Here is a 13813-nt window from a genome sequence, read left to right as displayed (position 1 = left end):
CAATCTGTCAAAAAGCTTAAGGTCTTGTCTGCTTGAAAGTGTTTTGTGCCTCATACCCATATGTCACAAAGCTTAAGGTCTTGTCTACTTCAAAGTGTTTTGTGTCTCATACCCATCTGTCAAAAAGCTTAAGATCTTGTCTACTTGAAAGTGTTTTGTGCCTCATACCCATATGTCAAAAAGCTTAAGGTCTTTCCAAGCATCTGACTGACTGATAAAGCAGATGTTTAAGCAAACCAGGATTTTCTTGACTTAAAGAAATTGGAGTAAATCATATATACTAGTGCAAAATACCCATTTAAAATGTTCTCACTTTAAAACGTGCATTAGTACAAAACACCCATTACATTACATAGCAGAATTCATAAAACACTGGTTGAGACAATGGAGACGATGCATTACACAATATCTGAGTTATGCATATACTAAAGATAAATTGTCAGTGAGAAAAATGAGAACAAGAAGAAACAAAGAAAATAATGTACATTCTTCTCTCTAAATTTTTAGTCCTCTTTCATATTTTATCTTGAATTGGTTTTCCTTTCATAAATAATAATGAGAAGAGGAATTTTGAAAAATTACAGTTACATAAATGCTCTGTTCACTGTACACGTGTACGCAATACCTGTAGCTAGTTCACTTGGTGCAAATACTGTTTGCAGGACACTCACTTCAAGTACTGCATGTTTCAGGATGTAAATATACCACAATTGATGTTTATATTTATAGGCTACTGCATTTGTATGGGAAAATATGAACAAGTTTTTTTTAATGAAAATACTGCACAACCTTGGGAGTGAAGTATATCCATCCGACAAAACAAGTTCATATTTTCCCATACAAATGCAGTAGCCTTTTTATTATATACTCATTTTATTATTATACCTAAGGCTTAATTATATAAACAAAAATACACTGCAAGAAACAAAGTAACTGAATGTACGCTGTATTCCAAACTAAATACGCATGTGCAAATTCATCATTACAAATTAAATACGCATGTGCAAATTCATCATTACACAATAACAACATTATTAATGCTCACATAACTCCACCCAGATAAATTTGAACTTAGTCATGTGCTAGACATAACTTTTGAAAGAAAATGGTGGTTTTTTTGTCTACTTAAAATTGAAATTTGGAGTCATATTGTGAATGAATGCACATTGCAACAAATTTTCCATTGAATTTCATGATTATGGACCGGAATTATCTGTGCCAATTCTATTTGAAGTACATTGGATTTCAGCAGCGTGTTGATATCTGTAAGTGTGTTTCTGTTCTGTCATTGACTGTTTGAAATCATAATGTGGGAAAAATATGAAGTCTTTCAATTGCAATTATCAAAAAGAGTCTATGGAATATACTGTTTATTTCATTTTGAGTGCAGTAAGTAGGACGTCATTGCACTTGGAATATAGACGAAATTACAGTACAATTTCGAAATGTGTAATCAAGCTTGAGAACCCATGACATGGCTCATGTAATTCATATTTGTAGAACTAGGAAAGTATATTTTGAGGAAATTCATTTGATGTAAAAATGTAAGTATATATTTTGCCATTCTTATTACCAGCTAAAGAACACAGTTTATGCCTTGTCACTTGCATGTTATTCTGCGTCTATCACTAGCCTAAATCCAAAACATTGTATCAAGAAAATTAATGCAGAATGTGGCAAAGCAGCTGGTATGTGGCAGTCCATGAAACATCTACTTTAGTTGTTGTTGTTGTGGGGTTTAACGCCATTTTTCAGCACACGATAGGCTATGTATGGTGGCCAGTATTAATGGTGGAGGAAGAACCTGGGAAAACACCGGGAAGAACCACCAACTCACGAGAAGCTACTGGCAAGCTTACTCACATACCCACATTGGTCAAATTCTAGACTCAAACCCATGCAGACAGAGGTGAGATGGCAGTGATCCTTAACGGAGAGCGCTTTAGACCACTTGGCCACTTGGGGCCCCCTCTACTTTAGTACATTCAGAAATAAATTTAATCAACCAAAACCTAAAGCGCCTAATACATGAGTGTACATGATTTGTTTACAGAGTAGTTCCTAATACACTATTGGGCACATGTGAGTGCAATATGAGGTGCATGTGAGTGCAATATCATAAAATACTGAATGATTCTGACAATGTAAAGTTAACGGAGGAAAAAATGAGCATATAATAGTGATTATTATGAATGAATTCTCAAGTGATGATGGATATCAGAAAGTTTGTTTTTTTCCAGTTTGCTTGCTATATATTTGCAGCATGGTCAAGTGATGAATGACAGCAGTCATGTGATAAACCAAAAATATTTTCTTTGTTCTACACTGGAATATATCCATATAGAAAAGTGAGAATCTAATTTTCCCAGATTGGTCCCTTGCACATCCACAGTCTTTTCTGATGAATCACCATGTTTGATTCTGTAATTTGGATGTACAGTCTAACTTGTCTTTTAATGTCACCCCAGGGTCTAGAAAAATTAGGCCCCAATGAGCAATTGATCTTTATTGATTGGTAAATGTGCACTAATATTAGTTCAAATGAGACTTATCCTACCTGACCATTACATAAAGATGGCTGCATTAGAAACGAGTTTGGACCGAAAGAAATTAAATATATTATTTAAATATCAAGCAACCATGTGTGTGTGTGTGTGTGTGTGTGTACGTGTGTGTATGTGTGTCAATATATGTACATCACTGGAAGATGATAGTTACCATCAGTGGAGTTGAATTTTATTTACTGGTTTCAGATCATTAACTTGCACAATGCTTTCATTTGTATGTACAGACTGCTTTCATTTGTATGTACCCACTGCTTTCATTTGTATGTACCCACTGCTTTCATTTTTATATACCCATTGCAGTGTACAGTGCCCTCACTGCTAAGCACAATGTTTATATTTTTCTGTGTGCAACAGGGGCATTTTCAGTTTGGTCTGTGCATTCAAACATCCATGTGTCCATCCTGGGAAGTTTGTTAGCAAACTTGTGTAAAGTAACTCAACATAGATACATGAAATTTGTGTTTGTATATATGTACATATAGATGACCTGATTCAATTTCGAGACAATTGCAGCAATTTGCCAATTATTTACAAATTCTTGAACATCTTAGGATTTGCATTTAAAAAAAAAACCTAGTTAGCTTCATTAGGCCAAAACCATTTGAGATAGACAAGTAAAATTTAATAAAAGATCATCTGCATAAGAAAACAAATTCGCTGATTAAATTTTACTTATCTAAAATGGTTCTGGTGGATAGTTGTTTGTGTACAAGCAGATTCATCAGTCACTGCAGAGGCACATGTATGGAGTGGATATACACGACACAGTGAGCAAAGAGTTAATCAGATTAATGACACACTGGACCAGACTGTACATTAAATATGTGCAGTTATCATATGACCTCTGAATTGATGTTGAAAAAGTTTAAATTTCTGGAATGGATAGATTATGCAAGGCCCAAAATCTATCACAGTGATTTCTTTTCCAATTCATGAGATGAACCTCATGAATGTTCCTCATTTTATATATTGTTTACTTTTCATTTCCTGTAGAAAGCAAGCGATTGTGGCCAGTTAAGTCACAAGAAAATGTTACACCAGGGCTTGCAGGAAACAGAGATAAATTACCTTTCCATGGAACACTTGGAACTTCCAGTGGCCAAATGTCACAAGCAGAAATGGTGATGAGACAAATGTCATCTAGGTCAGCAAAGAGTACAGGCAGTGATGGGGGTAAATTACCACAAGGTAGGTTGTTGTTTATGAGAATAGGATTTTTTTAAAAAGGATTTGAAAATATCTGTGACGTTTTTACTTTAGCAATTTCCATTTACTAATAACCTGTCAGTAGACCTAGTAAACAGGTATCATCCACCATCAATGTCTTCAAATTCTCCAATATAAGACTCTAAGCCTTGTTATAACACAATACAAAAGGTAATGTCTCCCCTGTATTTACACTAGGTAATAAAGGTATTGTCTCCCCTGTATTTACAGAGGGCAATAAAGGTATTTTCGCCCGTATCAGTATTCTTTAAGATGGTAATTTAAGTATTGTGTCACTGGTATTTAGAGCTGTGTGTTTTCAAAGTAATTTAGGTATTGTCTCCTCTGTGTTTACAAAGAATAATTTAGGTATTGTCACCTATATGTCTACAAAGAGCAATTGAGGTATTGTCAATGTATTTACAAAGGTTTATGTAGTTATTGTGTCACCTGTGTACACAGGTATTGTATCACCTATATTTACAGAGGGTGGTCAAGTGGTCTAAGGTGCTTGCCTTTACAGATCACTGACATCTCACCTCTGTCCTAATTGGCTTGAGTCTTGGCTCATAACACTATATAATCAATAAATCTGTACATGGAGAACCTGGTCTCTCAGGACAGATGGTCTCTCATAGCAGTAAACTCTTAATACAGGTTTTACTATGTATAGTTATTGTTTCACCTTTCTTTTAAAATTGATGAAAGTGAGGGTACATTGTAACACAGTTTTGCAGAAATCTTATTGTATGTCTTCATCTCTTCTACAGTCAAGTTTTGATTTAATTCAAATTAAGTTTTATGCACTCTTTTGAGAAGTTTGATACATTTCATCACAATAAAAGCAGTGATGGTTGTCAGTTTTAAAACAAATGGTTTTACTAATTAAATTTATGTAATAAATGTTGGCTGATTGAAAAATTTTCTTAGATATAACAATTTAACACATTAATTGTTATGGCTAATCATCAGTTAATTGATTCCTTGATTTTATTTTTGAAAAGAATGCAAAATAGAACAAGAAGAAAAAATCATAGGGTTTCAATATTGCAACACATTGTACTTTGAGTACTATGTATGCTTATATATGAAACTGAGTAATTTAATCACAGTTTCTATATTTACCCATAAATTGGTCCCCTTCTTGAATGGTCCCCATGACCAGTGGTCACCTGCTTTTTATGTCCAGAATTCAATGGTACCGATGAGTCTCAGTTCAAAAGCACCCCTCTTGGATGGCCTCCCTTCTAACCGTGCCAGCAACTAACATATTTGTACAAAACTGTCAAATTTATCTCATGAGCAACCACATATAGTTACAGATAGGAATCTCTCAAATATTTATTGATTTCTATAATTTAACACATTGACATTTGATCCAACATGCAGATAAAGCAAATTTAATATACACAAAGATGCAGTTAATCCAGTTATTGTCCCATCGTTGTCAGATTTTGCCAATTTGATAATTACTGGCTAAACTTACCACCAGTATTTATTAAAATCGTGAAAGCTAAATTCTGAAAAACAGTATTGTTTAGATGAAGCTAGTGTGACATCTTGTTGCCAGAAACTAAAACGGTTTTCTTAGCCATTGTGGTTTCTTACAAAATACACTCGAAGGATACAGATTACATGACAAACTCACTGCCTTTGTAAACACTGAGCATCTTCTGTAAGAAGTAAAAAAATTGCCAATGAAGGAAATAATCGTTGCAGAAAATGCAAAATGTAATGAGACATTCTTAATTTCGAAATAAATGTTAAAGCAATTCAGTGAAATGAAAAGAGGGAAAGTGTTTTGATCACTAGTGAGAAATTTGATGTCAGAAAAATTAAATAAAATTACATCAGTAAATACACTCTAATACAGTGAGAAAATATAACCGTTGGACAGTGTTAGTTATAGCATAGTGTTTGTGCCGGGATTTTATTGACAAGTTGATTTTGCTCTACAATTGATGATTATTCATAATTATTTTATGTAATGCTGATATAATTTGTATTATGTTGATTCCCAAAGATTCCTATGATTTTTAAATGCAAACAATAAACATTAAAAAATTAGTCATACCTCATGCTTTGCATGAAATTAGTACTCACATTTGTGTGATTCCTTCTTGAAAGGCTGCTTCAAATGGGGTGCACTTATAATAGGGGGATTACAATAATGATACAATATACATCCTGTTATTTCCAGAAGGAAAATTGATTGTAGCTGAGGAGAGACATGAGGGCAACGTAAATTGCCAAGTTTACTGGAGTTACATTAAATCAACAGGCGGTGTTTTCATCTGCAGTTTCATCATGTTATTGTTCATTATCACCGTTGGAGCACAGACAGCTACCAGCTGGTGGCTCTCATACTGGTTTAATCAGGGCAGTGGGGTGAGTGTCTAATAAGATTGCACGAAAGAGTCATTAGTTTTGCAGAATATTCCAATTGATTGTACGGAAATTTCAGGCCAGATAGTCATGCTTTTGATTAATCTAAAATCTTCATAGTTGTTATGTGATACATATTTACAGTATAAAATCTTCATGGTTGTTGTGTGATACATATTTACAGTATAAAATCTTCATAGTTGTTATGTGATACATATTTACAGTACAAAATCTTCATAGTTGTTGTGGGGGCCCAGAGTGGCCGAGTGGTCTAAAGCACTCTTCGTTACGGATCACTGCCATCTCACCTCTGTCTGCGGCAGTTTGAGTCTAAGATTCAGCCAATGTGGGCATGTGAGAAAGCTTGCCAGTAGCTTATCGTGGGTCGGTGGTTCTTTCCAGGGTTTTCCTGGTTCTTCCTCCACCATTAATACTGGCCGCCATGTATAGCCTATCATGTGCTGAAAAATGGCGTTAAACCCCACAACAACAACATCATAGTTGTTGTGTGATAAATATTTACAGTACAAAATCTTCATAGTTGTTATGTGATGCATATTTACAGTACAAAATCTTTATAGTTGTTGTGTGATAAATATTTACAGTACAAAATCTTCATAGCTGTTATGTGATACATATTTACAGTACAAAATCTTTATAGTTGTTATGTGATACATATTTACAGTACAAAATCTTCATAGTTGTTATGTGATAAATATTTACAGTACAAAATCTTCATAGTTGTTATGTGATACATATTTACAGTACAAAATCTTCATAGTTGTTGTGTGTTGTTGTTGTTGTTGTAGGGTTTAACACCATTTTTCAGCACAAGATAGGCTATACATGGCGGCCAGTATAACTGGTGGAGGAAGAACCCTGGAAAACCCAGGGAAGAACCACCGACCCACGAGAAGCTACTGGCAGGCTTTCCCAAGTACCCACGCTAGCCGAGCCTTGGACTCGAACACGAGTAGATAGAGGTGAGATGGCAGTGATCCGGAACGGTGAGCACTTTAGACCACTCGGCCACTCGGGGTCCCAGTTGTTGTGTGATAAATATTTATAGTACAAAATCTTCATGGTAGTTATGTGATAAATATTTACAGTACAAAATCTTCATAGTTGTGATACATATTTACAGTACAAAATCTTCATAGTTATTATGTGATACATATTTACAGTACAAAATCTTCATAGTTGTTATGTGATACATATTTACAGTACAAAATCTTCATAGTTGTTGTGTGATAAATATTTAAAATATAAAATCTTTATAGTTGTTGTGTGATAAATATTTGCAGTATAAAATCTTCATAGTTGTTGTGTGATAAATATTTACAGTACAAAATCTTCATAGTTGTTATGTGATACATATTTACAGTACAAAATCTTCATAGTTGTTATGTGATACATATTTACAGTACAAAATCTTCATAGTTGTTGTGTGATAAATATTTACAGTATAAAATCTTCATAGTTGTTGTGTGATAAATATTTATAATGTAAAATCTTCATGGTTGTTATATGATAAATATTTATAATATAAAATCTTCATAGTTGTTGTGTGGTAAATACTCCTTTCAAACTGCACTAACCTAGATATGTCACATAATTTGCCAGCTGATATGGTTCTGTGTGCAATGGCAGATCAGGATCTTTGCTGTTTGCATTTTGAATTGCCCTATTAGTGAGTACATACAGTATTTTTATAAATGGAAACACTGACAATATAAACCTAAATTTGATAATTTGAAAGGTGTTTTCCTGACAGCAAATCACTGGCAGTGTTACAGCTTCTGTACAGCTGTTAGTGCTTTCGTATACATTCTTGTCTCATAAATCCAAATTGGTTTATATTTCACATAGAAACAATTTCATTCAAAATTAAAGCTGTTAATCTGGAACTTTATGTTATATGATGTTTGAATGACAACATTGTACATCAGATTGTAAATTAAAGCTACCTCATGTACCATATATACCTACTTAATATGTCAAACAGCAAACAACAAAGATTTTGTTCTGCCATAGCATAATGTGCCTGCAGATCAGGATCTGTGCTGTTTGTTCTACTGATTACTCCTAACAAACTATACTAACCCAGATCGTCCAGCGCATTATGCAGCAACAGATCTGGGTCCATGTAGTTTGCAGTTGGACTTGTATTTTAAGCAAGTATATACTGTAATATTTTTCTTTATACCCCCAGAATACTAGTATTATTGTCAAGAACGAGACCGTTATAAGCAGTAATCTCTCGGACCATCCCAGAAGCAAACTGTATGCTGCAGTGTATGGTGGAATAGCAGTCATAATGATCATTTCTACAGCAATCAGAGCACTTTTCTTTATGAAGGTACTCAGTCACTTTAGCTAGTCTGTACAGTATGCCTTTCTTACTTGCATGTACAGTGTACATTCTTGCTTGCATGTACAGCATGCTTTCTTGCTTGCATGTACAGTGTGCTTTTCTTGCTTGCGTGTACCATGTGTTTTTGTTGCTTGCATGTACATCATGCTTTTCTTGCTAGTTTGTAGTGAATGCTTTTCTTGCTAGTCTAGTCTGCACAGTGTGTGACAGCTTTACTTGATATTGGTCTGTGTCTTTCCCAAACAGCTTCAGGAAACAATGCCATTCAAGGAACTGTTTGATGATGTTACAATTCATCAATTTAATAATCCAGTGGTATCACATAAACAATACAATATCCTTGCATACAAAAAAATAACCATAAATCGATATAATACTATGGCAGTTTATGTCTAGCAATACAAGCATTAACTGTGTTGATCTAAACAATATAAAATACAGAACACTTTTACAAATACATATTTCAGAAGAGTTTTCTAGCCACTATTTTTTACCCCTATTTTTACATAGAAACATTTTTGTTTTTTGTTTTTTGTTTTTTGCTGCTATTTAATGAGGGTCTCAGCTGCATGACAGTTTTGTTTTTTGAAACCCAGCTGAATCAATACAGTTTGAAAATAAGTACATCAATTGCAGCTATAGTTTGTGACAATAAAAAAAATTGTCACATGATCGAAGATGCGGCTGAACTGGTAGTACCAGTGGCTAGGGGTATTTAAACTTCTCACTTAGCAAGCATGTGATCAGTTCAAAAAATAAATCAACAAGACCATTTCCCTCTGATGAGGTACAAAGATAATGAAACTGGTCAGGGACCAGGGTTGACTAAATCACCTCAGCAGATGGGAGGAAACACCTCCACATCCTGTCAGGCTGTAGCTTCTTACACAAATTGGATAGACTGACACAAGCATACAGTGTCTTGGTGATTTATACTTTTCAATATTTCAGTATTTGTTCCAGTTTACTGTTAAATCAGACCCAAATAAATGTAATGAATTGCACAAGTTTCAAGTTCATGTTGGAGACCCTTTTATTGCAGAAACTGGTCCTGTTTTTTATTTAACTTAGCAGTGTTCAACCTTCTAATGCATTCAAAGCATAAATAGAAGGATTTTGCATGTTGAATCTGCAAGCACAGAATTAATATTTAGTCAAAATAAGCAAAAAATTGCACAAAATGTCCAATTGTTCACTTTGTAAAATATTTCTTTTTTGAACAAATGTGCAATATTTGGACATCCAGGTGCAAAATGTTTTAATAAAATGGTGCCAAAACTTTCAATATAATGTTGCAATCATAGAACAGATGTTCAATACTTTCTTTCTCACTCTTAAAGAAAGTGCAGTTGTAGTTGTCATGTTAATTCTTTTCAAATAATTATTAGTGGCAGTTATTGTATGAATTAACTTAAAATTAAAAGAAATAAACTTTGTCTCCTTAGTACAAATTTCACCCAGCTTTAAATATCAGATTGCTGCTTACTACTTGTATTTTGTATCAAATACTTAACATTAAAATTTCTTGCTTAGCAGTGTGTTAAGTCTTTGTCTTTTGCTAACTCATTCTTTTATCCTCATGCTTATCAAATTGTTGTGAGCCAAATGATTTTTGATTGCATCATTCCATAATTTTAGAATTCTGGATATTTAAGGGGAAGTATTTCAAAAAGTTGTCACATCCAGTTTTTCAGTTTATCATTTTTAAAGGTATTAATTACCGTGATCATCTAAATTCAATCTTCGTGTTGAAGGAAACAACCAACCTTAGATGACTGACTTCTTTTCCCTTATACTCACAGGAGTGAGAGATCAAACCTGTCACAACAGAGATGCAAAGCAAATGCTGTACCATTGTTGTATTCAAGCCATTTTTTTGTGTCACAAGAAGTACTTTATGTTTGTTATCTCCACAAATTCTTTAAAATCATATGGTATACTATGACTAGACTGCCTGTTCATCCATCAGTCATGCAGTCTCTTCCTGCAGTTTTAGCATTACATTCATAAAACCTGCTGATGCAGTAGTTTCCTCCTGACATAAAGTGACACAGTATTTACCATATATACTTGCTTATAAGATGAGTCAAACTTTAAACAACAAAGATCCTTATCTGCCATATCAAAATGTGCCTGCAGATCAGAGGATATTTTGTTTGTTCTACTGATTGTTCCTAACAAACTGCATAGACCCAGATCTACTGGCACATTATGCGATGGCAGATCTGGGTCTGTGCATCTTGCAGTTGGACTCATAAGCAAGCTTATATGGTATTTTGTTTCCAATTCTGACTTCATTTAGCCTGGAGGTTGTAAGGAAAAACAAAATGGCTGTTATTGCAGCTATAATGTACTTAAATAAAATTGTATATAGGGAATTAGAAATCACAGAAAGGATTTTTCAGAAGTGAATTTGAAAGAGTGATTTAGATATGCAGAATATGTTGGTCCCTGTTTCTATTCTGGTCCCTGTGTCTGTCCTAACCCCTCTCTGAGGTGAATTTACATGTGCAACTAACAAAGGCCTTAGGAATAAACAGTACCTTCCCAAAATGACACCAATTTGACTTTGCCTTGAATCATAACTTGGAAACTATTTAGATGCCCATACAATAATGATGTATGCACTTAATGGGCATACAAAGACAAATGCACACATATACAACATGCACAAGCCTACTGCATATGGTGGGACAAAAATAGATATGCAGCCAGTATTGGCCTCTAGGCCTGTCTTCACCTCTCTAAGGACTTATATGGACCTCTGGGTCTGTCTTTACCTCTCTAAGGACTTATATGGGCCTCTGGGTCTGTATTAACCTCTCTATGGACTTAAATTGGCCACTGGGTCTATCTTGACCTTTCTATGGACTTATTGGCCACTGGGTCTATCTTGACATTTCTGAGGATTTATATTGGCCACTGGGTCTGCCTTTATCTCTCTAGGACTTATATTGACCTCTGGATTTATCTTTGCCTCAGAAAAGACTTATATTGACTTCTTGGTCTGTCTTTACCTTTCTGAGGACTTATGTTAGCCTTTGAGTCTGTGTTAACCTTTCTGAGGACTTATATAGGTCTGTGGGTCTGTCTTAACCTCTCCAAGGACTTATATTGGCCTCTGGGTCAAGCTTTGCCTCTCTAAGGACTTATATTGGCCTCTGGGTCAAGCTTTGCCTCTCTAAGGACTTATATTGGCCTCTGGGTCAAGCTTTGCCTCTCTAAGGACTTATATTGGCCTCTCGGTCTGTCATAACCTCTCCAAGGACTTATATTGGCTTTTCGGTCTGTCTTTATGCCTCTAAGGACTTAGCCCCTTTGTCATAACTTGGAGACTATCAGGATCTCCACCTTATAATGACTTAAGTGTATGTGGACATGAAAAGTAATACGCACATAGGCAGCTAACGTTAGCCCTTCCTTGAGGTATCTAACCAAGAGACACAAATTTTGTGTGTGTGAGTGTGGGGGGGTCAAAATGGATATGCATGGGATATGAGCTTATCAATACAATCTTCTATTTTAAGAATCTTTTAACTTGAGCCTAAAAATAATATTACCTTTATTACATGTGCAGATAAATGATTTTACAGTCAACTCAAATTTAGCTGATATATTATTTCCGTTAATATATGTATGTGACAAAATGACATTTCTTTATATCTTGTTCACACAGGTAACACTGCGTGCATCCAGCAACATGCATGACACGATTTTCCTCAAAATGTTGTCCTGCCCTATGAAATTCTTTGACACCACTCCTGTTGGGAGAATCGTCAACAGGTTTTCATCAGACCTTGATGAAGGTTGGTAAATTTTTGTGTTTTATTTCAACTAATTCCAGCATCAGTTCACTGTATTGATAGTTTTTTTCCACTGTCATTTTCACTAATGCTTACCTGTCCAGTTTAAGCAAATGCTGTTAAAGAACATATCACCGTAATGACCCTGTTGACTCCAGATGGCAGGGTTATGTCGTCTACATCTGTTTGCCTATACTAAAATAGTTTAATATTTTTTTTTACGCAGAAGTGGGGGAAATGTTGGAGGATCTGGCAACTGCATTGATTTTAATAGTTTCAGATGGTAGATCACCCATCATGAATAAAGGTTTTGGGCTTGAGCCATAGTCTGACCACAGATAGTTCTCTCTGACTTTTGTCATTTTATGATTTCAAGAATGGAGACAATTTGCTGGTACAATTTTAGAATTAAATGTGTGTATGTGTGTGATTAGGATTTTTAACTTAGATTTAAAAAAAATGTCAATCATAACACTATAATGTCTGCAGTGTGGCAGTTTAGAGTAATGTCTAGCACTGAGCATTAAGCTGCAGACATGTAGCATGCATGTAGTCCCACCCTGTCACATTATCCTGACACCAGGCTGACCAGTCCTAACACTAACCTCTTAACGCTGAGCACCTAGTGAAGCAGCTGTAAGTACCATTTTTGTAAGTCTTTGGTATGACTTGGCCAAGGTTCGAACCCACGACCTCTTGCATCCGAGGCAAATGCTCTAACCACATGAATTAAATGCATTTATTTAATAGTCTGGTACATCTGACATTTTTATTTGCATTAATAAGCATCAGTTTTACAAAGCCATAATGAAATGTGAGTTTGTAAAATCTCAAGATGATGCATTGAATTAGATATGTCCAGAAATATTCGATTAAATTGGACCATAATTTTTTTATCAGTGAATATTTACTGCTACTACTACATTAAAATGACTTTTCTGTGTATGAAGTAATTTTTGGTAAGTCTAGTTTATTTGATCAAATATGGTAATTTAGTACAGGTTGCAAAAGGAAACTGTTTTATTACTAGCCATGAAAATATGGATATGAACATTGCTTGTTTTGCAAATGCAGGTAATGAAAGAAGTAATCTTTGAGATGAGTTTGCTGATCAGGATTTGTATTAGTACTTTTCTTTTGCTGGCATCTTCAGTTTGACCAGTTTTGTGATATAATCTTTGCATAGACCATAGAAAATGTTCACAGTGTGATTTAAATGATTTGGCACATACTGTGTCATATGCATTTAATTGTTTAGTTGAAACACTACCATGGCAACTGCAAGAAAATAGCATCTTTTCATAGAAAGTTTGTCACAGTTAAATGTTTAAGATATCAGTAGTGCATGAGTAAATATTTCTTTGCAATAAAACTAACGTAAATACTCGTGTATAAGTCAGATCCAACTACAGACTACATAGACTCAGATCTGCCATTGCACATTGAACTGGCAGATTGGGGTATATGCAGTTTGTTAG

The 13813-nt window shown here is 34.8% G+C and overlaps 1 protein-coding gene across 1 annotated transcript in view; it reads left to right on the top strand.

Moving 5' to 3' along the window:
• Positions 1 to 13813, top strand: part of LOC149799796 (ATP-binding cassette sub-family C member 5-like) — a 141804-nt gene that overhangs the window by 86858 nt on the left and 41133 nt on the right. Inside the window, exons 20-23 of the mRNA XM_089959187.1 lie at positions 3561 to 3755; positions 5974 to 6161; positions 8371 to 8517; positions 12209 to 12338. Of these exons, the coding sequence (XP_089815313.1) occupies positions 3561 to 3755; positions 5974 to 6161; positions 8371 to 8517; positions 12209 to 12338 (660 nt within the window). The remainder of the gene's footprint in view (positions 1 to 3560; positions 3756 to 5973; positions 6162 to 8370; positions 8518 to 12208; positions 12339 to 13813) is intronic.

The sequence above is a fragment of the Sinohyriopsis cumingii genome, chromosome 5 (assembly GCF_028554795.1).
Source record: "Sinohyriopsis cumingii isolate HCF-2022 chromosome 5, ASM2855479v2, whole genome shotgun sequence".
NCBI lineage: Eukaryota > Metazoa > Mollusca > Bivalvia > Unionida > Unionidae > Sinohyriopsis > Sinohyriopsis cumingii.
Note: the sequence above shows the minus strand (reverse complement) of the source record. Positions and strands in the feature narration are given on the sequence as shown.